Source organism: Ammodytes marinus (genome assembly GCF_949987685.1).
Source record: "Ammodytes marinus genome assembly, chromosome: 9".
NCBI classification, from domain to species: domain Eukaryota; kingdom Metazoa; phylum Chordata; class Actinopteri; order Uranoscopiformes; family Ammodytidae; genus Ammodytes; species Ammodytes marinus.
Window position 1 is genome coordinate 8,342,416 of NC_137213.1, and position 26,453 is coordinate 8,368,868.

The 26,453-nt window shown below is 41.6% G+C and overlaps 1 protein-coding gene across 1 annotated transcript; it reads left to right on the forward strand.

Moving 5' to 3' along the window:
* The first annotated feature begins 3,381 nt into the window (after positions 1–3,381).
* Positions 3,382–25,790, forward strand: tgm1l1 (transglutaminase 1 like 1). The gene is made up of 14 exons (XM_080034468.1): positions 3,382–3,574; positions 8,955–9,256; positions 11,366–11,557; positions 15,392–15,640; positions 18,276–18,394; positions 19,188–19,295; positions 19,620–19,797; positions 20,750–20,888; positions 21,701–21,893; positions 22,303–22,456; positions 22,772–23,056; positions 23,727–23,887; positions 24,230–24,366; positions 24,550–25,790. The coding sequence occupies exons 2-14, from the start codon at positions 8,956–8,958 to the stop codon at positions 24,692–24,694; spliced, it is 2,361 nt and encodes a 786-aa protein (XP_079890594.1). The 5' UTR covers positions 3,382–3,574; position 8,955; the 3' UTR covers positions 24,695–25,790.
* Positions 25,791–26,453: the final 663 nt, after the last annotated feature.

Here is a 26,453-nt window from a genome sequence, read left to right on the forward strand (position 1 = left end):
GTCATTCTAGCCACACAGCAAGCCTGTGCAGTTAAGAATGAAATAGAGTTTCTCCAGGCCAGTGCAAGTCCAACAGCCACTTAATGGCAAACAGAGAAATAAATATTAAAGCTATAAAAACAGCATATAAAGGTGTGTTTCTATAAGACTGAACAGACACACGCCGGAGTAAGTCAGAACGACTGTAAAAGTATCTGGTGCATTTAAAGGTGTCTATTTAAAGATTAAGAGGCATTTGGAGACGCATTAAAAAATACCTTTAAAGTGAGTATTTTAAATTGGCGGATGTGCCTAAGCAATTACTCCATGCTATAGTCTGATCCCTCCTCAATTATTCAGAATCATGCAGAATGAAATCAAGCACCAAACAAAGGATGGCCTCAGCTGCTCTCTTTAAGGTGTGACAGTATGGAGAAAGGCCCAGGTGAGCTTCCCAACCCCTTGTATGTTCTGCCCATTCAATCATAATGCCAGACTTTCTGTCAACCTCCCTTCCACATGCTATTAGAATTATGGATACCAAATCTGTTTTTCATGCATTATAAGCGAAATCCTTTATATTAAATTCTGTATGTATTCAATAAAGTTATATCTCTGCCATGTTTTGATTACTTTCAGTGGTGTCCTTGTTGTTGCTATATCGCCCACTGTGTGTTTTCTCTTGCATTTTCCTTATTGTCTCCCCATTTACTGTATCTTATCTTAGGTATTCTCCCCAACCCTGACTCAGACTGTTTGCCCCCCCCCCCCCAAAAAAAAAAAAAATATCTGGTTTTGGCAGACTGCTCCAACCAGCACTTTAAAAACATGCCTTAGCACTTACAGTATGTACAAAGACAGTCCATTATACTGCTATTTTGAACATATGTGTATATTATAGGGGTTTCTAGCCACATTAGAAGTCATTCCATGAATGGCATCAGTCGCAATGACAATAGCAAAAAGCGTTGGTTGGTTTGTGGTGCAATATTGAACAGGTGTTGATGGTCCCCAAAGGATGAAGTCCCAGTGAATTTGGGGGACTCCTGACTTTTTATCCAGCGCCAACATGAGGTATTTTACTTATTCAATTAAATGTACTGGTCGGTTGTATGGTTAATACTAATACAGTACATGTAAGCAATATATATGGAGAGCTATTTGGATGAATAGCTGTGATTTTTTTCCTACATGTATTTGACGTACCTACAGGATACTGTCATGATCCCGCTTGGGCCCCTTGGCCTTGTGTGTGTTTTCCCTTTCACCCTTGTCTTTGTGCTGAGCTAATTGTAGGGCTGGAGCCAGGTGTGCTGGAGTCAATTAACAACATTCACAGCTGCCTTCAATCCCCATCAACTGCTCTACATATACCCGGGCCTACCTTCCAGACACTGCCAGATTGTAGCTTCTGTTTTCATACAGTCAGTTCACTCTCTTGCTCACCTGTTTACAGCTCCGCTTTTTTTGCATTTTTCCTGGTTAACCCCTGTTTCTCTGCCACAGTTCTCCCGGCCTGACTCCAGCCACCTGCTCCAGCCCTAGCTCTCCAGCACTAGCTCTCCAGCACTACTCCTCGGACCCCTCCTGCCATGCTCTAGCCTGCTTCCACTCAGCCCCCTGGACTTGCCCCGTTGCTCTCTCCCTGGACCCCCATGCCAGCCAGTTCCCCTCCCCGGATCACAGTCCTAACACCCTGCTGGTTTCTCCTGAAATAAATCATCTTTTACTTATACTGTCTCCGCGCCTGTGTCCTCCAGACCCAACCGTTACAGATACATTCTAATGACTTCGGTAATCCTCTGCCTTGTCTTCACCATCGGGTCAACGTGAATTTTAATTAAAAAAATTTAAATAAATGTTCAATTATGTGATGCAGAACAGTAGTAAACTTATGTTTCCCCCCATAGTATCCCATTTAGCCCTGGGAACATTATTATGCTCCATAGCAATGGTGTTGACTCAGACAAATAAACTGTAACTGTTGCTGCGGTGATGTAACTATTACTCCCTGACCGACAGAAAGGCAGGTTTAGCTATGCATCACTGTTTTCATCATCTCCAGTGATCAGCAATGACTTCATGGGAACTTCTGCCAAGCCGTGAAAGATACCAGTGCTCTATTGTCATCCACACCCTGTATGTCTGCTCTCGTGAGTTGCTGGCACTTTAGAATACCTGGACTCTATGACAAAGACCTTGTAAAGAGACTTCATGCTATTGTTCTTTAACTGAAAAGGTGTTTTTTTTTACTGAAATCCACCATACGCAATGACAAGTACATGGTCTGGCCATCTCCTACATTCATGAATATTCTCCTGTGATTATAATGTTTCAGATGGTTTACATTTGTGTGTGGACTTTTATTGGATGAGAGGTCAGAATCAGTGTGTACTCATGAGGGTTTTTTTTATGTACGGTGACCAACAGAGGAGAACTGAAACTATGCAGAGGAAGTTCAATATCTTGCAAAAATGTTTTCTCAGTTTGAAACAGAAAGGGGGTTCAACGATGAACCCTCCACATCTACTTCGAAGTGTGGTTTTTGGTTACAACACCTGTAGCACAATGTATCCATCTGTTTAGGTATACACTATGCAGATACATATTGTACTATAAGGACGGTGCTGTTTAGGCCCTATTTTAGGAATGCATGAACACACACACACACACACACACAGCAAATTGTCTTGCACATACACATAAAAAGCATGCACATATATAGGCTACCACTTTCAAGTCGCAGACACTACTTTTTAGCTGGCATGCACACTATGTTTTAGCTCGCACACACACACACACACACACACACACACACACACACACACACACACACACACACACACACACACACACACACACACACACACACACACACACACACACACACACACACACACACACACACACACACATACAGTGGACTTTCTGGGGAACAGCTATTATATTATCCCCCCCCCCCCCCCCCTCCTTTTCAGAGAATGTGGTTGATATTTTATTATTGTTGGCTTTATGGCGTAACATAAACATTGCTTGAACCAAATCATTCTAAATGCCTGGAGTCACAACCTCTGATTTACTTAGTTTGGTTGGGTGACCACACATTATGAATCATCATAGACTTCAAACATTAAAACACTTTTCTTTCCAGACCTCCACTGTGTCTCTGATCCCACTCCCTTCCTGCAATGGAAAAGTAGAACGCTGTGTGACAAACTTTTTGATAACTCTCCCTCCCGTGTGTGTGTTTGTTTGTGTGCGTGCGCGCTCCTGAGTCCAAATCGCGCGCACCAGGTCTCGGATCGTCCTCGTGTTGTAGTGGTGGGACACTTTGGTCCAAATACAGGGTGGGGCGGGGTGTGCCGATCTGCTCCGAAGAGGGGCGTGTATGGTGTGTATGCGTGTTTGAGAGTGGGTGTGTATGACATGCTTAAAGTTCCATGCAATGCATTCTAGGACAGACATTAAGTATTCTGATCCGAGAACGGAGCGAGTGAAGAACGATACAACTTTCCAAAAAGTTTTCACGCAGAGCTAGGGATAATTAACCCAGAAGGATTGGCCGCTGACCCAGAGAAGAATCCACACAGCTAAAGTAAGATTTTGACTCTCTCTTATACCTACACTGTCTTATAAAGGAAATGTTTAGTTTAGCGTAGCCTACAACTTGAAGCGGCGCGCGCATGACATAACGGTTTCTCCTTTCAGACTGGGGAAAATCGCTCTTATAATTAGCTAAGGGTGAATGGGTTTATGCTATATCTCACATCTATCAAAACAGCCTATATCACAATATAAAACCTGGTATTATTTTCTGAATCCGTTAAGGGTGAAATTTCTTTGGCTCTGAACTTAGAAAACTTTTGGTTGCAACACAAATCCAAATTAGCAGTTCCCCTGATTGGTTTCCAGAAATAAAAAGTAATAAAAAGGTAATAAAAAAAATAAAAGTTGCTGATCCTTCCAAACTCCCAGAAGTTGCTTTGCTGTTATATACTCTCTGTCAGTGTTCAGTGAAGTACATAGACAGTTATTTAGTTGAGGTATTTTTTTATATGTTTTTCTTCCTTCAGATTCATGAATTGTGTATTGAAATGCTCTTGTGTATGTGATGGCTTTTATTGTGCTGTGTGTGTGACATGTAATGCTTCGTTTCCTTCTGAAACTTTATTTAACATGGGACCAATACCAAGCACACAAACAAGCCCCAGCCAATTGTTGCCATTTGGGAAAATACAGTGACTTGAATTTGAAAGCGCTTATCTCGGGCTCCAGTGGGCATACCAGCCCCTGTCGGCATGCCAACACACACTGCTGGCTTAAGAGAGAGAGAGAGAGAGAGAGAGAGAGAGAGAGAGAGAGAGAGAGAGAAAGAGAGGTGCAGAGCTTTTGCAGGGAGGGGTCGCAGCAGCATAATGAAAGAAGTGATGCATGGGGTGGAAAGAGGAGAGGAAGTTACACCCGTTTTCAAGCTCGGCTGATGCCTGTGTTACAAACCCCATTTAAGTTTTACATTAAAGTGTGAGGTAAGGCTGCCAACAAATTGTCTTTTGGAGTAATGGCTTTTCATGAATCTAATCTGGCAATTTTAGGACAACTAAGGTGCAGCGGTGAGATAAATTGTCTCTTTTAAAGGCCTGGGAAGAGACACCAATTACAACAACAGCTACAAAAAGCTTTTCTTCGGTTACACTTTCGAAAATAACCATCTGTAATTTTATTCAGCAATTTCTAATTGAACTCTTGACCCATTGTCTGTGAGTGAGCAGAGCGTGTGCTTCATTTTTCACAGAATGATCTTGAACTCCTTGCCCTCTAGCCAAATCGTGTTGACTCTCTTTTTCATTTCAATATACATGTTTGTTCCTCCTTTCTAAAATAAGAGATGGAGCGCAGGCTGCGGCACTGAATGGGTCAGGGAGCGTGACTTTAGTGTTTTTGGGTGGAGATCACGTTGCAGCACACACAGCTGACTCCATCCATTGTGTCAGTCACAATGATTAGGGATGTTATTGCCAAATATTTGGAGGATCTGGAAACTGTTGAAGGGAGGAGGGGAATGTCATCTGACCGTCACATGAACTCAGGGAGGTGAAAAATCAGAAGTGAACATGCATGATGCACACACACGCACACACACACACACACACACATATTCACACACACACACGCACTCACACAAACACACACACACACGCATGCACACACACATGCACTCACACAAACACACATATGCAGTCACACACATACACGCATGCATGAACGCACACACACACACACACTCACACATGCACGCACACACATGCACATACAGATGGATACACACACACATGCAGACAAACACACACAAATAAACACACATGTATACACTCACACACACGCAAACATGCACGCATGTACACACACACAAATACACACACATGCACACAAAAACACAGACAGACAGATACACACATCACATACATACACATTCCACACACCACACACACACACTCATTCTATACTTACACCCACACATTCTTTACTTACACCCATGGATTTTGAGGGGCTGATAGCGTGAGCCGCCCCTCCTTAACACCTCTCCCCCAGCTGTTGGTTGTCTGACCTTGGATCCGTACCGCATAACTTCACTATCTCTTTCTTTTTTCCCCCCAAACCCAGTGTGCTCTGCCTGTCTGATACGCCGTGCAAACAGTCGACCGTGAAATCAAGTGAAAAGTTAGCAACACTTTGCAGAGACTCTCACTGCTGATCGCCTGTAAATAGGTCTAGTCATTTTCCTATGGATGCAACTTACATCAACCATCCAATCTCAACCTTAAGTTTTATTTTGAAAAGCGAATAAAAAAATGTAATGCTTTTCTTTTTAAACACACAGGACTTTATTTATAGTCCATGATGCTGTTTTGTTGCATGAAACATATAGCCTTAGCCTCAGTCCCCACTTTGGTGGTAGGCCTGCTACTACCACTTTGCCATGCAAGTAACTATTACCGTAAGTGCATATAATTATGCCCCTTTTAGGTAAGTCTAAATTTCCAATTAGTAAAAAAAAACAGATAATTTTTTTCAAAAATAAACAAGAAATTTGAAAGAGCTAGAATGGAAAGTTTGACAATATTAACAACAGCAGCTGAGGGGGGGGCGGGGTTGAGTTTAGGGTGTTGAAATTTAAATAATCCCCCTATAAACCAAACATCTCCTACATCTGTTTATTTAATAACACTGATGTCACCCTGACTCTGCATCACCCTGCAGCTCAATACAGTTCATAGGTGTTTTACAAGAGCTAACAACTCTGATGATGCTTTTTAAATGCCTGGGTAATGTAGATTTATTTCTCTGCAGGGAGGGGCGCCACGCACATAGTTTACTCAAGAGACACAATATTCAGTTGCAGATCGGGCGGAGAGAGAAGGGGATGATAGGGTAAAAGTCTTCCTCCCTCTGCCTCTCAGTCCATTTTTTTGTTTTTTCGCTTTCCTAATGTTGAAATTCAGTGTGTAACATGACCAATGGTTTTATAAAAAAAATCAGGATGGGCCGAAAATGGGCGGGCTTATCCCCGGTGTGATGAATGATCTAATTCCATTGCGATTATAGGTGTACTGTATGAGGGTGGGGATATGGCAGTGTGATAAATGTTTGTATGATCTGCTGCACTGCATCCATCCATCAGTAGTGCATTGCCACACACACACACAGTATAAAGTAGCCTACATTGTTCCGCAACAGCTGGGGTGAGGCCAATTGAATCCAGCTGCTTGTAGGAGGTATGTTAGATTGCTCAAGGAGTGAAGACCACAGGACTAAAGGCCAAATACCAAAGAACTCTTCTGGCAAAGCCCAAACGGTCCAGGGAGAGTGCATTTCTGGAACGTGGTAATTGTGGGAAAATTCCAAATGAAAAAGTGCAACGGCCTCTTTGTTTGTGATGGAAAGATGAAAGGGAGAGGAACAACTGGAGGAGTGTTTTTTTAAAATCAGATTGCTACGAGTAAAACAATCTCAGGACTGTTGCGACATGCGGACCATTAGCATTTCTTTCTGTCTATCGTACAATGTCTGGGGATTTTTTGGGTGGTGTTCACATTCCATTTTTTTTTCTTCTGAAATTACTGTAACAAGCAACATCTGTTTTCAGAAACAATATTACTGTAGTTAGTGTTGTGCTATTACTATTTGGATAAACCAGAAAGCAGCCAACAGGTCCCATATGGAGAACTGTCATGGTCTGTCTTTGTCTTGTTTTGGTGGTTCCCCATGTTTCCCGTTTTATTTTGGTATGTCTGTCTTGTTCCTCCCCATGTTCTGTCAAGTTTCCCCTCCTGTGTGATTACTGCTCCCTCCCCTAATGTGATACACCTGTCCCTCATTGTCTACCCTGTATTGTGTATTTAACTCCCTGTGTGTCATTGTTCTGCGTCTTTGCATTGTACTTGTTGGTGAGTCTGTCCCTGTCTTCCATGTGCCTTGCCGTTTTGGAGTTTGTGTTTTTTTGGACAATAAATTACCTTTATTTGAAACGTCCTGCTTGCCTGCCTGCCTGTTGTCACCGTAACAAGAACTTTTTGAAGTAGTTCCAAATAAGAAAGTAGTTCCTAAGAAGTCTGTAGTTCCTAAGAAGTGTGTTCACAGCAAAGTCTGGGGTTTGTTCAGAGGTGAATATTTCACAATTCGGTTCAAATCAAACTTTAACCATTTGCATTGATGGCTTTATGGTGCAGTGGTTCAACAACGACCATCTCAAAATCAATCTAAGGGGTCCCAAGAGGATGTGGCTTAATTCAGACTTTGCGATCGATAATTTCGACATATACTATACATACCGTAAAAGGTGGAGTTGGTGATACTGGAGAATCCCTGTTGTCAAAATCAGGGAATATCTCCTCATGATCGATTTCTACCACATGATTGTGTGTGTGTGCTGATAAAGAATATGCTCAATACACAGCTTACATACCCTTTGACTACATACCAGTGTCCAGAGCCTAGCCTATGTAATAACACCAGATTTGTTTCAGCGCACACACAGTACGGATGGTGAGCAGATATTCACTGATTTTGACAAGCATTCTCCAGAATCCATGACTCCACCTTTAATTTCAGAAAAAAATCTGCATCAATTCAGTCATACTGTCAGGTTTCAGGATAATGACAGACAAGAACCCAATAGCAAGACTCAGGAAACAGTTCAGATTCAAAAAACAGATTTAATGAAAAGTGGATGACAAACCAGGTAGAAAGAAAGCGTGGCGATCAAGTCCAGTTGGGGCAGGCAAAAGGGTAATCCAAAGCAAAGTCCAAAAGACAGGTTGAACCAACAGGCAGGATCGGAACACAGGATGATATCTGAATGCTAGAGCGCTAGGTAAGACACTAGTACATCTGGCAACTGACTGAGGGAACTGAACTGAGATATATACTGGGGCTGATTAACTGATGAGGAGCAGGTGAGTGTGGGGCAGACCAGGTGAATGTAATTAACAGGGAGTGCAGAGCAGGAGGGAGTGGCCGGGTCTGAAATGACATGAAAGTTAGAAAGGAAACCAGGAAAACAGACATATGAAAACAAACTAAATACTGGCTGAAGTTGTGACACATACTCTGTTTAACATAAAGTAATGCTTGTAATACCATGATTGGTATCTGCAAATTAATTCCTTAAAATTTAGATAACAGAACGTGTAAACAAATATGGCGGCCTTTCCTCAACCATATAGCAGCGCTGAAGTGACCTTCATGACACCTTTTTGACTTTTCATTTTTTCTGCTTAACATTTACCTTTAATTTAAACAACGTCTTAGAAACCTTTTAAGTAGAGTTTGCCATGTTAGTTTTTCACTTTGTATTGTCTTTTGTTTGTGTGTTTGCTTTTGCAGTTTGGGTGTTAGTGTTCTTTAAAGAGAAAAAAGAAAAAATAAAGTATTTAAAAAAAAAAATTAAATAACAATCTCCTTATGTGTTTTCCCAGAATGCCAGGCGAACGGTCGACAGTGAGGTGCCCGGCGGAGGTGGGGCGGTTCCCCGGTGCGGCCCCCCCCACCAGAGTGGAGCTGACCATAGAGAGACAGGAGAAGAGACAGGGGGAGGAGGGAGGCTGCCGGCGCTGGTTCAGGAAGATGTGTCCCTGCTGCTGTAAGCGCCAGACCACCACCTCCTACGATGTCACAGACAAGGTGGCGGTGGACAAACCCCCGCCCTGTGAGCCCTGCACGGGCCCGGAGCACACCAAGCCCAAGCCTGGAGAGAATGGAGAACATAAGGAAATGGAAGGTATAAGGTCACTGACGTTTTTAGTGAAGTTTGGTATGAAATTATAAGGTGAAAGGGTTTTACAAAACAACTTGTCAAGTATGCAGAAGTGTAAGGCAGTGATGCAGTTTAAATGTCCTTCCGGGTTCGTTTCAATCATACTGAACCCCTTTTAAATTTCGCATTTTGTTCTTGAGTTCCTAAATCTCCAGAGTTCCTGCCCAATGCAGCAAAATGCATTACAGTTTTTTTCGATTGCTAAACCACAGTGGGCACAACTGGAGCGACATGTGCAAAACTCTAACAACAGTATGCAGAGCAGCGGTTCATTCGGGCCAAACTCTAGCTCGTTTTTCATTGCTTAAACACAATTTTCAAAACTCTACACACTTATCTCGTGGCTTAACCACAGCCTGCACAACACAGTGGATTTCCAGCCCTTTTTTTCAAACACTAACACACTACTGCCACAACTGTAAACCACACATTCAAAACAGAATGAATGCCTAGTGCATTTCAAACACTGCAGATTGCAATTTCAACTGAAACACTACTGTAAGATGACTTGTTTTAGACTTGTTGGTGAACATATACAGTATAAAGGGAAAGCTCAAAAATATATATTTTTTTTGGAAATGGACCAACGAAGTCAGGTTGTTGGAGGGAGAAGAGTGGCAGTGAGAGTGTGGATGTGTGGAGGAAGACATAGAGCTGTAATGTCTGATGAAATACAGTAAGGGCTACACTGATAGACCCTGTTGTGAATCATGGTCTCTCATTGAGAGAAGCAGGGTTGAGAGTGCAACCCAATCTGCAAAAATCTAAAGTTGCATCTGTAATACGAATTTTCCAGCAACAGTAAATGACAACATTACAGGATAGATTTCTGTATTACAATTATAGAATATTTACACAGATAAATACTACATTTACTACTACATGTTTTCAATAAAATATACAAAATGTGTATATATTGAAGCAAACTTCTGATTTTAATTTATTTTTGTTTTCCTAAAAAAACTGGTATGTTATAAAATAAACAATTTCATGTGAAAGAATGTCACCCTTTCATCAAAGAAAATATTATGTAATTTGTGTGAAATAACTCAAATTATTCAAACTGTAAAGATTAAAAGTTTGTAATTTATGTATTGGGGTTTGATGCTAGTCTTTGTACTCTGAGCATATTCTGAGTGATAGTGTGTGTTATCTCAGTGAGGACAATTCATAGTGTTTGCTGCACTGAGCCTATTTTGCAGGTGAAGTGAACTGTTCAGCTCCAATGACTGTTGGTAGTGCAGACTGTAGTTAGAGTTTTGCACATTGAGCTACAGTTGTGCCCACTGTGGGTTAGCAATCGAAAAAAAACTGTAAGATGCTCAAAGAAACATTTTACAGGCACTCTCAGAAAGACAGCCAGTGCTGTACCTGTTCAACTCTTGAATAAATAGTCCAGCAATTTACCACAACACTTTCATGACTTGGGCAAAGACATCCACCTCTCTTCACTACTTTTTCCTCATGGACCCTAAGGCTGTGTTCCAAATCGCATACTCTTTATTTTTTCTATTTTACATACTACAGCTGATCATAGACAGTTTCTAATAAGAATGCAGCATGCTACAATTGGCACATACTTTTACTTATATATGGCATCATAACATTGCGCTTTGAACTTAACTCTTGCTCATATATCCGTTGCATCGCTGGTTGTTTTCATCTTGGCGGCACCATCGATGTGACCTCACTTCCAGTGCACACTAGATTGTGGGTCAGAATCACCCAAATAGGCATGCTGATTTCCACACTAAAAATCTCGACTGGATGTAGTTGGGCATCCGGGTATTTATAAGCATGCTGCATCTGACCACAAGAATTGGGACATCCAAAATCTTTGCCCTCCATACTAAATAGCACGGTAGTATTAGTATGTGATTTGGAACGCAGGGGAATTGTACTCCGAGTCTCCCAACTATTTTTGAATGTTGCACACATTATTAAGACCCCTGTAGAAAATATCACATCAATAAAAAAAAGTATAAGATAGTAAAAAAAAAATAGATTAATAAAAAATGAAAAATATCAAATCAATAGCAGACACACATTAATGTTAAACCTTCCTCTCTCCAGAACTGAAGCTGTCTGTGCTTTCTGTGGACCTGCTGAGCTCCAAGACGGGTCAGAACAGACAGGAGCACCACACCGACCTGTACCATGGGGATGAGATGATCATCCGCAGAGGACAGAACTTCCACCTAGAGCTGGAGCTCAACAGGCCTTACTGTTGTGACTCTGACAAGCTGCATCTGGACCTGAGAATAGGTAAGGAATGGATGGATGGATGGATGGATGGATGGATGGATGGATGGTGCCTGTGCGTGTGTGTGTTGTACTTTTTAACCAAATCCTTAAGTTATATGATAAAGGAATCATCAGTATGGCCGTCAGCAGTGGTAGAAGTGCCACGATTGCATGGTTAAGGGGTTCAAAAAGATTTCAAAAACATGTCATATTGGGTTGCATCAAATTGCCCAATGCAGCAAAATGCATTGAGTTGCTCAAAGAAACACATTACAGGCACTCTCAGAAGACAGCCAGTGCTGTGCCTGTTCAACTCTTAAATAAATAGTCCAGCAATTTACCACAACACTTTCATAAAGTTGGACAAATCACGAGAAACAGGTTTTGAAATGGTGTGTTTGTGTGTGTGTGTGTGTGTGTGTGTGTGTGTGTGTGTGTGTGTGTGTGTGTGTGTGTGTGTGTGTGTGTGTGTGTGTGTGTGTGTGTGTGTGTGTGTGTGTGTGTGTGTGTGTGTGTGTGTGTGTGTGTGTGTGTGTGTGTGTGTGTGTGTGTGTGTGTGTCTGGGTGTCTGGGTGTCTGGGTGTCTGGGTGTGTGTGTGTGTGTGCCAACTTCTTTCAAAATCAAACCCAAAGTTCATAACAGAGACCCAATCCCAACCAAGAAACAAATATTTCAGACTTCATTTTTTGCACGAGCAGATGTTAGTTAAAGTAATTGATGAACGGTAAACATGGCTAAAAGTTGAAATAGTTATTTAAAGGTAACACATTAACAAGTGAGCCGATAGATAACTGAAAGTATAGCAGATACATTGTCAAATAGCCCCACGGGACTGCTAAACAGTTGAAATAAATAGCTGACAGTAATTGATAAATAGTTGGGACAGATAGCCAAAATTAGGCTTATAGATGAATAGTTGAAACGGCTAAGCTTGATGGGTACATTTGAAATAGTTAGCTCAAAGCAACGCAGTAACAGGTGTTGGCTTAAAGTAAGTTCTTAATGGTTTGGACATATAGGTTAATATTAGCATTATAGATAAATAGTTGAAATAGCTAAGTGTCTCTGATATATTGTCGAAATAACTATCTTGAACATGGTGGGTGGTCTCAATGAAGGGGTCCGGGAGATCATTTGACAAGGTTGTAGGGGCTATGTCATCCAAACAAAGGTGGGGACCCACTGCCCTCGTAAGAGAGTAGCCCCCTTGAACTAGTCGTTATTGCAAGCCCGTTTGAAACGCAGAGGAAGAAGCGACTGACTCAAAGCGTGGGAAATGTGGTCAAGAAATGCCACGCATAGCTGGCACATTTAAATGGAGCAGCAGTTAAAACCATAGCTACACAACCGGCCCTAAGTTTTTTGGATTCCACCCAGAACCTGACAGTGTTAACAGCTTCCAGACCTCAGGACACCAGACACCTCTCTCTGGTATTCACACACAGGCTTAATACTACAGCGATCCACTACGCACTTGGGAAATAACAAATGGAAGTCAACCCAGACAAGCGATTTGCTCACCAGCTAAATACGCGGGAAAATAGGTGTTGAAAGAAATAATCAAAAGGCATAGCAATCTGAGCCATTAGCATTCGACAGGCACCCATTACCTTTGCTTTCACAGTCGCACTTGCTGTGAAAAGTGTTTTAATGCTTGCACTAAAAGCAGGGCTTTGTGTCATTGGTAGCTTTGGTAAGCTATTATTTTGTTCAACTTTAGGAAGCCGAATAAAGATTCCGAGTGACATTTTCAATGAGGTTGAGGTTGTTCCACCTCTAAAGAAAGTGTTTTCGATTGATTTCCTTTTTACACACGCAATGAGGGAGGAAGTCCTGGATTGCGGTCGGATGGAGAACAATGGTTTCTTGATAAACTCAATATTTGCTTCAGCAAGTGGCAGCTAAATCACAGCAGGGTGCTTCTAGGGAAATAGCTGACATGGAAAGCATCCAGGTAGCCTTCATTCAGTGGCTGGGTTAGATAAGTTTGCAATCAGTTTTTTTTGTCTTTTTTGCTTTTCATGGTGTGTGTCCTTTAGAAAAACACCATAAAAGGGAACATTTACGCTGATTGTAAGTGGATAACACTCAGACATGACAACGTGTGTGCGTGTGTGTGTGCGTGTGCGCGCGTGTGTGTGTGTGTGTGTGTGTGTGTGTGTGTGTGTACGCGTGTGTGTGTACGCAGCTCAGGAGGTTTTGCAGCTGTGAAATTGTGTGTACTTGGACAAACCATGCCCAGCCTGGTGAAGGCCTGTGATGCATTAGGCCAGGGGTGTCAAACTCATTTTCACAAAGGGCCACTCTACGATATGATAATCACACAAAGGGCCAGACTGACATACCTTCTTTTTAATCGAAAAATGAAAAGAACATATCTAAGTAGTATATAAACTGCGTAGTGCGTACAATGGCTAGTTTTCGCTTCAACATTTTCGGGGGACAAATTATAGGTGGGGGGTATGGGGGTGCTCCCCCCGAAATTTTTGAATGTCAAACACTTAATTTCCTGCATTCTGGTGGATTTTTATCCACCAATCTGTGCCTTTTCGGCATCAATTTATGGTGGAAATGTCTAAATTTTTGTAAAGGAAAAGACAACATTCAGGTTCCTGGTGAAACAATTATAAAGGACTATAATGCAGTAAGGCTCTCAGGCATTCTGGATTGAGCCACAATATTTATTCTCCTGGATTTTTCAAAACTTTCTGCACATTCAAAACATATCACATGTTTTGTTTTTTTAGGAATCATGACGCAGCACCAGTGTTAGCTATTTATGATACTTTACATTGGTAATGAAATGCCAAGCTATATTGGCTATATTGTAACTTAAAGCAAAAGTTAGAAACCAGATAATTTTGGCGTTAATCCTTAGACACTTGACACAATCAATCATCAATATTAGCATGTCATTTAGCCACATATATTGGCCTATTTACAGCCCTCAGAAAACTGACAGCTCTTCTTAGATGCAAGTTCATCAATTCATGGCTTTAAATCCTGAGCTGTGGAACTTTCAGCAGACATTCCTAGCTGTAAGCCACGTAAGTTTCCTAACAGTTGGGAGCGTATGCGACATGCGGATATGGCACAGGCACCATGAAATAAAAAATAATATATGATTTAAAAAAAAAAAATGTAAATGATTCAAATCGGCCGAATTGATTCACGGGCCAGATCAAAACGTGTCGCGGGCCCGCGCGCCTTGAGTTTGACACATGTGCATTAGGCCTACAGCATGTGGTCTAAAGTTGTTTTATGGTTGTGTCATCCATTGTGGGAGCAGACAAACTAGTACTATGGCGTGAACCATCAAGTTTCCCACTTCATGTTGCAATGAAGTCCTCCCCTCATGTAAATAGATACATTTTACCTTTGACACAAACAAAATGTAGGAGTTACTGTAATATACATGCACATTGCACGTTTCAAGCAGAGTTAGATGAAAATATCAATGCCGCTTATGCATCCATCCGAAATTACAAGTGAAGCTACGGCCAGACCATAAGCTTAGCGTAGCACAAAGACTCAAAGCGAACGGATTAAAGAAACTAGATACATCTTATCAATTAGTGAGTTTTAGAGGTGCTGGTAGGGTTTTCTAAAATACTTTACATCCTATTTTACCTAACTTTTACCTAAATCTCCAAGAAAAAAGTCAATAAGCAAATTTCACAAAATGTTAAACTGTTCCTCTAATGAGGTAGAAGTTTGCACCTGAGAGTATACCATGATCTGCATAATACATCACTTCATGAGAATTGTATGAAAGTATTACATTATTATTTCATCTTTATTGGAGCATTGTAGGTACACCATAACTCAAACATATAACCCGTGTTGTGTTGTAGGTTCCCTGCCCACCGTGGCCAAAGGCACCCACGTCATCATTCCACTGGTGGATGAGCTCCAGGAGAAACGCTGGAAGGCCAAGATGGTAGAGCAGACTGGCAACAAGATCAAGCTGTCCGTCAACTCTCCAGCCACTGCTGTGATAGGCCTGTACGGGCTCAACGTGACAACACAGTCTTCAAAGGGCGAGAAGACCACTTACAACTCCAGCAAACACATCGTCATGCTCTTCAACCCTTGGTGTGCAGGTAAGATTGACAGTAGGGGCGTGGCCAGAGGAACGGGGGCACAGGGTTTCCTTTGCATAGATCCAAGGGCAGGAATTTGGCAGGAGAGGAAGGAAAGAAGTGGTGTCCTAGGTGATAAGAAGGGAAACATGAAGGAGAAAGAAAAAAAAATAGTTATATAACATGCCTGGAATGATCTGGCCAATTATTGTATTTGAGGTGGAATACCTTCGACATTGTGCTTGCAGGAGAGCTGTTTGATACTGCATTATAAGCAGTCAAAGTGTATACGCAGAACATATAAGTGTTTTTTCCCCCTTATTTTGTTATACTGGCAAATACTGGCACAAAAGCAGATGTTGTTTCCTCTGACTAGTTTAATCTCTGTGAGGAATCCTGTTATACTGTTTCACATTGGTGAGAAAGTCCAACTCTAACTCAGAGCGTGTTGCTGTCCATCAAATAGCTACAGCGTGACCCTGTGGGTAAGTATGGGAGTTATGTAACTGGCTATGAATCAAGGCTGCTGCCTGCCACACTGGCTTATGCCACCTATGCACCACGTTGAACCCATGCCTGTGAACCAAAACAGTGTGTAAGATGAAATACAACTCCATTGGCCTAATTTATGAAACGTTTGTGCATACAGATATATTATGTTACACCTTTGCTGATGCCTAAATCAAACACTTTTTATGTGCTTATTTTTTTTTCAAATGGTCACAGATAATAGCTCAATCTTGTTTTTTTCCCTTCAGAAATGGTTGAAAACGGTTTGCTCATAAACTTATTCAAGGCCTTTGTGGGATTTATCAGTCTATTTTTTTAATGCATTTAGTTACATTCTCTTATGCAGTTACATAATATAATGTCAGGAAATTAGGTCCATTGTTTATTCTGCATACTTCAGTTTGCTGAGCACTGCAAAACGTCCCCACATGCATTTTCGACAAAAAGAAGCGTATTGGCAACACAGCAGAAAAAAACAAAAAAAATATGTGGACCTGGATTTGATAAAAAACTAAAACTGCCGGCTGTCTTTGATTATAGGGTTGCTGTTTTTGGCACAGAGCCCAATCTCCTCTGCGCCCTTCTTCCCAAAACCAATCTCTTCCTCACGCTCATAAAAGTCCAAATCTCACTATTACTGTATGAAAAAACGCCATGGGACTGAGCTCAGAGTAATCCTGCAGCTGGTGACAACCTGTCCTTTGACTGCTTCCATGTGTGTTTCCTGCCTTTATATGCCTCTCCCATGCTAACCCCGTCCTCAATCCATCGCCCCGTTGCTCTGTATTCTGGCCTCCTCCTCCTTCATATCCTCTTGTGTGTGTGTGTGTGTGTGTATGTGTGTGTATATATGTGTGTGTATATACTTGTATAGACGTCTTTTCGGGGACCATGGCATATAACCATCGGAGTGAGGACATTTTTGGAAAGTGTGGACATTTTTCCTGCTTCTCTAAAGGCCTTTTTGAGGGTTAAAACTATGTCTTAAGGTCCCAGTAAGATTTAGAATTTCGCTTATGTTAGGGTTAGTGTGAGGGTTTGGGGTAAGGCATTTAGTTATCATGGTTAAGTTTAGGGCGAGGGGCTATGGAATGCATTAGGTCACTGGGTGTCCTCACATAGATAGAAGTACAAGGATATGTGTGTGTGTGTGTGTGTGTGTGTGTGTGTGTGTGTGTGTGTGTGTGTGTGTGTGTGTGTGTGTGTGTGTGTGTGTGTGTGTATCTACCAGATGCACCCCTCCCCACTCCTTACTCTCACTCCGTCCGAAGCATAACTTCCCCTCTTTCTCTCATTCCTCCCTCATGAATTTGTCAGGCCTCTTCCTTCCACTCGCTTTTTCTCATGCCCATCTTGAACACTCGTATACTTTTGCTTTTCAACAACCACTGGTGGCAACGGCAAGAGGGTGAAAGAAAAATGGGAAAACAAAGAGACCGATTTACGAAGGTCAAGTCAGGGGGGTGCACGCCCAAGTCTGTGTCGCTGCTGATGTCACTCAAAAGCAGACGGTTTCCCATGAATGAACGTGGTGGGCCCCTGTGCAAGGTTCATGGACTCATTGTGTTTCTTAACTATTTCCTGGCCTTGGGGAAATCACATGCTAAAGTGGATTAGTCACTGAAGAGAGGAGCTGAGAAAAAGCGTGGGTTCTGAGTCACTTTAAGAGACAAGGAGGAAGCCAAAATATAGGTCTAAACATTAAGATACTTCCTAAAGTTATGCAGAAAAGGGTTTTCCATGTTATGTTTTAGGGATACATGTTATCATATAAAAATGCGGAAGACTTAAAGCTAGTGCGTAACTTCGGTTGCCCCCATGAGAAATTCTGAGTAATTACAACAACACTGTCTGTGCTTCTTGGGTTTTTTCTTGCACCATGCAGTGCCGAGGGGCGACACCAGTTTGTAAACGATGCCATACACAGAGAGAGTTTTGTGGAGCTGATAGGCTTAATCAACGTTGTGTCAACTCGTTTGGTGATGGCTTGAATTCAACCGGCATTCATTTATATAAAAAAAAAAACGCACTATAGCTTTAAGTGTTTACAATGTAGATGGAAAGGTTCACCGTCAGCGCTATATTGTCAGTATTACACAAGAGATTTTAGTACGTTGACATTGTATTTTTCTCCTGTACATTTCAGTGGACACTGTTTTCCTGGATAACGAAGAGGAGAGGAAGGAGTACGTTCTGAACGACACTGGGAGGCTGTACTACGGCACAGAGAAACAAATAGGTTCCCGCACTTGGAACTACGGGCAGGTAGGAACTATCAAGACAAGATGTGACTCAAAAGTGCTGAACGAAAAAAAAAAAATGAAAAACTGGATGTAAACAGTGTATTTGTCGGAGACTATTTTCAGCAGCGGATTAATACGCTGTACAATTGGTGCACTCGTGAGTATTTCCTGTAGCAGGGCTGTGTATGCAGAGATGCCAAACAAAACGGCAGTGCCAGGGCAACATTTACGATATGTTGTAAATAGTTCTCGGGACAACAATGGAACTCTATTGTGTGGCATGGAAGAAGAAGATATTAGATTAGGCTTTATAGCTACACAGGCAATATTAGCTCATCGCTGGATTTAAGTCTTTTCTCCAGATTTGTTGACAATAAGAAAAAATATAAGATCTTATCTTTATTATCCTACCTGGCTGAAAACAAATGAGACAATGGCTGACCAAAGATTGACTAAATCCCTATTTTTCTTCAATCACATTGAAACAAAGATCTCTTCAGCAAACATGTTTCTGCAGTAATCTGGATGTCGGTGCTAGACCGTTGGAAAAGCATGTCTTTTATAAGTTTGTTATCTTGTGCCGTCAAGTTTCAGCAGCATTATTAGTCTCACACCAGCTTCTATTGCCTACTTTACCTCCAGTTGTGCTGAAATAACAGCACCAAACGTCTGCTTTATGCCATAAAATCAATAAACAAATGTTGAATGCTATACAATACATAGGCCCAGTGTTTTTGTTTATGTTTTAGCAGTAGTAATTTACAATATTTCGAGCCCCGATTTGAATGAATTTCGTTTCTTTGCTGATGATATAGTTCCATGATGGAATCCTGGAGGCTTGCCTGTTTGTCCTGGACAAGAGTGACATGCCCCCGTCTGGCCGAGGGGATCCTGTCAATGTGGTCAGAGTCTTATCTGCCATGGTGAGTTTACCTTTATACAAACATTACACTATGTCAATTGGAATTAGCCAGGGAGTTTAGAAATACGAATATCCTGTGTCCAGGTTCAAGTGTTTCATCCATTCAGTAAACATGTCAGTTGTTTTCCTAATAAATTATGTTTCCCAATGTCGTAAAATGATGTTTCGAACACTTTTTGCAGCGCATAGGTATATCAGATCGTGAGGAGATATTCACAGATTTTGACAAAAAGGGGATTCTCCACAATCGCTGACTCCACCTTTTTAACGTTTTTCTTTTGGTATCACTTGTTAATGACTGTGTTTTACCATTGTGTGTTTTCAGATAAACACTCAGGATGACTCGGGGGTTCTGGTGGGGAACTGGTCTGGGGAGTATTCCGATGCCGTGTCCCCTTCTGCGTGGAGCAGCAGCGTGGAGATCCTGAGGAAATACCACTCCACAGATGGGACTTCTGTGCGATATGGACAGTGCTGGGTCTTCTCTGCGGTCACTACATCAGGTGAGAAAAAGTCAACAGGCATACATACTGTGCACTGTCCCTGCTAAATAAACAATAAATGAAATGAAATACAGCTCTGTTATGATAAAAAAATAAAACTTTTAAAATGCATCAATAAAAACAATCAGGTTCAGCAAACGTGATGTTTTACCAAATCAGGTAGTGCAGTTAAAACCCCCTGTAAAGCCAACATCTTCAAAATCCTGTTGTTTAGGTTTGATAAAAATTGACAGAAATTAGGTTTAGAAGAGGCGGGCTCTGGTTCTTATTACATAATATGTGTTTTGAGCCTATCACGGCAGTTTTTTGCCCTAAACGTTCTATAAAAACAATGACTATTGCCATGGAGACAGTTTTATACGAGCACGCCCACACAGTCATGTCAAACGGTCTAGACAGTAAAAAACTATTTTTTTAACTAAGTTTTTATAATATTCTATTCAGATTTTTGTCAAAGTTTATTGAGACACCCAACTATCATAGATTGATTTTCACTACTATCAGCCAGGTCATCAGTTAAATAATCATGGCTGCAAGTCCATCAGCCCCTTTTCATTAGCTCTCACTGCTCTGTAACATCACTGCTCTGTAACACAATACTTCATTCATTATACGCGCATGCAGCAGGGTCCCTCACATGATAGCTGTAGATGACCTTAGAACAAGGCGTTGCCTCTAATAGCATGCCGTAGCTCATATACACACGAAATACCTCACATTGGCATTCCCGTCATACCTCCTACTTTTGTCCCCAATAGGGCCACATGTGTTGCTTTCATTTACAGCCAGGATAATAAAGTCCCAGGCAACCATGCAAATTGCATCTTAGTCGGAAATGTCTCGAGTCATTATGCTCAAGTATCTGCATCTGGGACCGTAATTCAATCAATGTATGACCTCGTAAATTCCGTTTTAATGAATCCATCTCTTGTCTGTCTGTCTTTGCTTGCAGTGCTGCGGTGTCTGGGCATACCCACCCGCAGTGTGACCAACTTCCAGTCGGCTCACGACACCGATACATCCCTCACCACTGATATCTATTTAGATGAGGAGATGGAGCCAATAGACTACCTCAACGGTGACTCTGTATGGTAAGATGTGAAACTTGAACATGTCCAGGACACCATGCTACATTAGGAACATTCCCTACTGCTAAATCCATACCTTTGGAATGTAACGTACTGTATATATATTTAAAGATCTGCTTAAAAGGCAGTTCCCTCTAACATGAAACCGCCCATGGACGTTATATGCTTTCAATTATTTGCAAATGACTCTGGGATTGCAGAGGCCTAACTGTTATCTATCTGCTCTCTGATAATACCATAAGATATCCATAGACTGATGGGTGACGTGTTTTCTTCCTTCTGGCTAGTTGTGCTTGTATCAATAAATGCAGGTTTAGGATCCATACTGCATCAATTCTTGATTATCTTGCCAATTCTTGAACAGCATTTTATCCATGCTTGCTCTGCGAGACGTTGATACCACTTTTGCCTGACTTGCAAACATGCTCATAAAACCTCAGAAACCCACATTTGTAAGTAAGATCCTTCTAAAAAAAATATATAATGTGTTATTAAGGAATACTTCAATATTTTCTTTCCTTAAATTGTGTGGCTGGGAGTTGGTTGAGAAGATTGATACCACTGTTAAATGAAGCTAAGTCAAAATCCAATAACAAAATCCAGTCATCAACACCTCTAAAGTTCACTTATTACAAAAGCATTGAAAGAGCCAAGCTTGCTGTTTCCCCCAATATCCATAACATATTTATGCTAAGATAAACTATGTCATTCTTGGCAAAAAAAGAAGAACCTTATTTCCTTCAAATGTCTATCTAAACTATTCCTTGGCACCTCAAATTGGACCTCAAATTGACATAGCTTTTAATTCCATGCAGGAACTTCCATGTATGGAATGATTGCTGGATGGCCAGACCAGACCTTCCCCCCGGTCATGGAGGCTGGCAGGCGGTGGACTCCACTCCACAGGAAACCAGCCAGGGAACCTTCCGCTGTGGCCCAGCCTCCGTAAACGCCATCCGCTCTGGACAGGTCTTCCTCAAACACGACACGCCATTTGTCTTTGCTGAGGTGAGTGCCAAAAAAAAAATACAAAAGTGTGCTTGAACAGAGATATCCTCATTTGGTATACAGCAGGATTTAAAAAGTTGTTACCTGGAGTTGGAATAACTATTTGCAAAAATAGGGACTACTTTCTTGGGTAGCTATACGGTGGGGGCCTTTGTTTACACAATTAGTATGCAGAGTATAGGCTGAGTATTAACACCAGATTTGTTTTCAGCACAAACACACTACAGACAGGTTGCAGATCTTGAGGAGAAATTCACAGATTTTGACAAAAAGTGATTTCTGTCAACAAGCGTTCTCCAGAATCACTGACTCCACCTTTTAACTTAGTCATCTTTAGGAAAGCTATAGTACATTCTTATGTACTCTGTGATGCTTCAACTGAACAGGTTTCTCTGTACTTTTCTATCAGGTCAACAGTGATAAAATCTACTGGCAGAGGAACCCGGACAATACTTTCAGCCAGGTCCACAGTGAGAAGAAAGCAGTGGGCCACTGCATCAGCACCAAGGCAGTGGGCTCTGAGGAGCGGGCTGACATCACGCACCTGTACAAACACCAAGAAGGTACGGTAGATTAGTTTTCAATCAGTTGCATTTCTACCTCAGATTGATGTTCAAGATCCCGACAGAATTATTTATGCACTGTCTGGAATGATTGTGAAATGCGATGATTTAATAATTTCTAGCCGCGTAGCTCATTTTGCTGTAGGTAGATTATCGTCATATGACCCCTTCAACCTCTCGCTATTTAAAAAAAAAATGTGGCTCTATCTTTGCTTTGTTTGGACCGTGTTCCGTACTCTGTCAATAAATCCCGAGCCCATGCATCAAACAGAACGAGGCGCACTCACACTTCTCCCTCTCCCACCTCTTTATCAGGTACTGAAGAAGAACGCATCGCCGTGGAGACCGCCAGTCGTTATGGCAGCAAGCCAGAGGCCTACTCCATGGCCATGGCGGAGGACGTGCTCATGGAGGTGAAGATGGACGGCGAGGGGCCCAGGATGGGGGCTGACGCCAAGCTCAGTATCCTGGTGAAGAACCAGAGCTCGGAGCCCCGTCGCACCACTCTGCACAGCCAGGTGGCCGTCATGTACTACACCGGTGTGCTGAAGGGCACCATCAAGAAGGAGCGCATTGAGGTGGAGCTCCTGCCCAATGAAGGTTGGCTTCAAATGACATTCTTAAAAGCAGCTATAGTCAATATGTTTTTTCTGTTTTTTTTTATTATAATTTTTGACAATGAATTAAATGGCCCCATGTTTGTGAAAGAGGTTGCTTATATTGACCAACACACACAGAGCACGCGACTTTCCCTCAGTCCAGAATCACACAGGAAAGCTAAAGAAAGAAATGACCAGCTAGCTAGTGATCACTGGTAGTGTAGTATTTAGTAGCTATAGCTAGACCAGAGATTTGATTCAAAACACCACTTAAAGCGGCAGCAAAACATCTGAGAATATTGAATTGAGAACAGGTTTTTATTTCTTGATGATAGATTTGTAAGGGAAGACAATGTGTCTCAATGCAATGTTATTCACTGGAACAGCCAGGGGAGCTTTTTCTATTAAGCAAATAAAAGTGTGAGAGAAGTCAATACTAGTAGGATAAGACTGAAACTACTGTGCCATGGCATTCACAGTGGAGGAAACCATTCTTGCAATAGCAAGGAAATGGGTCTAATTCAATAGTTACTTTTGGACGGAGGCATTTTGTTTCCCTGTTTCCAGTCTGTTAAGCTAATAAGGTGATACTGCAAAAGAAAGTAAAGCTTGCGTGGTACAACATGCTGAAAATACTCAGCCCCTTCCTTTCCGTGTACCTCTCCACACAGAGAAGACCATTGATTGGCTGCTGCCGTATCTACAGTACCAGAACGAGCTGGTGGACCAGGCCGCTCTGATGCTGACCGTGTCCGGAAGAGTCACTGAGACCCAACAAGTATTAGCCAACCAGACCAGCTTCAGGCTCCGCACGCCTGACCTCAACATCGAGGTAGGTTTACATTGACAGCAAGCACAAGGCAAAAATAAACTGTCCAACACTTAGTTTACATGGTCGAAAAAAGAGTGAGAAGAATTAACAATTTACTTAATTTCACCCCAATTTATACTTTCATTTATATAACTTTTATCTTCATCCCTAGTCTCTAGATTAATTTCTGATATAGTTATATTTATCAAAAAGAATAGACTCATTACCAATGACATGTTTGTCATATTTTCTAGTTATCTTTTTTTGTAATTATCATACACACACACACACACACATGCACCATTATTGTAAGAAAGTCTTTCGTTTGCTCCTCGTGACTCATTTTGAACGACCTCCTGGCAGCCTTTGGGAGAAGCCGTGGTCGGTAAGGAGATGGCAGCAAAGATCACCTTCACCAACCCCCTGCCACGCACACTGATAGGAGTGGTGTTCAGAGTGGAGGGCCTGGGGCTGCAGAAGGGCCATGAAGTGATTGTGGGGTAAGAACACACACACACACACACACACACACACACACACACACACACACACACACACACACACACACACACACACACCACACACACACACACACACACACACACACACACACCCACACACACACACACACACACACACAGTTCCATGTTCAACACTCCACTCCTCTTTCCCCTCCTTCCCAGCGATGTCGGAGGCCTCTCCACCGTGACACTGACGGAGCACTTCATCCCCTCCCAGCCCGGGCCCAGGAAGCTGGTGGCCTCCCTGGACTGCAAACAGCTCACCCAGGTGCACGGGGTGGCGGACATTGTTGTTCTCGACCAGTGAGAGGTGGGGGCGAGCCAGTGACATCACTTCCTGCTTCTCTTACGACCCTTTTTTACCTTATAAAAAAATATAATGTGAGAGCTAATGGTGCTTTACCTTGTTTTCTTTGGTATTATAGCAAAATATAAATGTTTGATATTTCTATAAACAGACAATAAGGCATTGTAGCCCCATCAGTATTATTTTTTTCAACTTTGTATTTATGTGAATTCACGCATCTGCCTGTATTGTGATGATGCCAAACTGATGTGAAGGATGTTAACCCTAACGCTAAAGCGTGCACAGCCAATGACATGTGTAAACTCACAGCTCTTTGTATACTGAAGTTATAAAACAAATTTTAACACTACTAGTAGTGCATTTCTTGACACTGTGGTGAATATGTGAAAGTGCAGAAAGCCTGGACCGTGATCCAATGGTGATCATGTAAATACTGTATGTGTGTTTGTGTTATTCATAGAACTAGTCGTAAGATGAAAAGTATGTGAATAAAAAGTCCTGTCAGACAAAATGAACCTCACATGGCTTACATGAAGAAAGGGTAATGATAGCTTTTCATTGTTTTTTGATGATGAAGTGAATGATGTTGAAATTGCAACTGAGCAGATTATGATTTTCCTAGATTTGTCTTTGACGGAAGAGAATTTAATTATTTTAGAAGGATAACAAAAATGCATTCTTACCAGTGCAGGTTTTCCCAGTACTTAAAATTTAACAAGCATATGGTTTGAAGCTTGAATCATCAGATGAAATGCTGAATCATAGTCCGTCCTTTATTTTGCAATCCATCAAGTTACTACTATTCTATTCTGCGTTCAAAACCAAAATGTAATGTTGTATGTTCTTGTGTGTATGTCTCCATCCTATTAGCTCTATAGTGGCCTATAACTGACTGACTAACTGACTCATAGCTGTGAATATCAGAAGCCCACTCCACACAGAACCTTAGCCCACCTTAACTTGAGCTGGTTCTTGTCTGTTCCGCACTGCAGCACTACTAAGTAGAATGTGAAGGAAACCATTTTGATAACATTACACTTAATATCTACCTGTTTTTGTATTGTATGTGTTGCGTTGGTAATAAACCGTTCACTGTCACGAAGACCTGACTGGAGTTATTTTTCTTTCATTCATCGATAGACAAGTCTTCACTGGATAGAGGTGAAGCGGTGAGGGTTATGACGTAATCCAGAGATAATAAGGGGAAGCAAGTGTATACAAGTATTTCTTCCATTTTTCATTGAAAAAAAAGTGTTGAATGAAGGATGATTTGCCGTATTTGTGGTGGAGGTGACACACCCTAGCTTTATTTCATCATTTAAAATATCAATGGCTGACGTCTAGTTTTTACTTGACATTACATGAGTCAGGTAAGGCTTGGCTTGTCCCAGACACATCCTGATTCATCTTGTTTGGTTAGCTTCCCTGGGTTTTATGGGTTACATAACAAGGTGCTGTGATCATTATGACTGGCAGTACATAAGCTGCAGGTGCATTTTCTTTATGCTATGTCATACTTCTATTCCAATGCATTTTACAGGGAAATAGTACATTAGGACTCTGCAAGCTGCATTATTTTTCAGGAACTTCTGACATTGGAACTTCACATAAATGATGACTATTGATCAGTTAAACTGTTATATATCAATGCTTATGACAGAATATATTATAATAAACTATTATATATTAAAAGGTGCTCCGAGGAACTTTAATTTTTTGGTTAATTCTTGCACCCCCTTTGGACAAAAGCGGTAGTGTT

What these genes read in the sequence shown, in the direction of transcription:
- tgm1l1 (XM_080034468.1), top strand. Translation starts at nt 8,956, where the DNA reads ATGCCAGGCGAACGGTCGACAGTGAGGTGCCCGGCGGAGGTGGGGCGG. An exon ending in CTCTGCGGTCACTACATCAG is followed by an intron (nt 19,798 to 20,749) that starts GTGAGAAAAAGT and finishes CTTTGCTTGCAG; the next exon opens with TGCTGCGGTGTCTGGGCATA. An exon ending in CCTGTACAAACACCAAGAAG is followed by an intron (nt 22,457 to 22,771) that starts GTACGGTAGATT and finishes CCTCTTTATCAG; the next exon opens with GTACTGAAGAAGAACGCATC.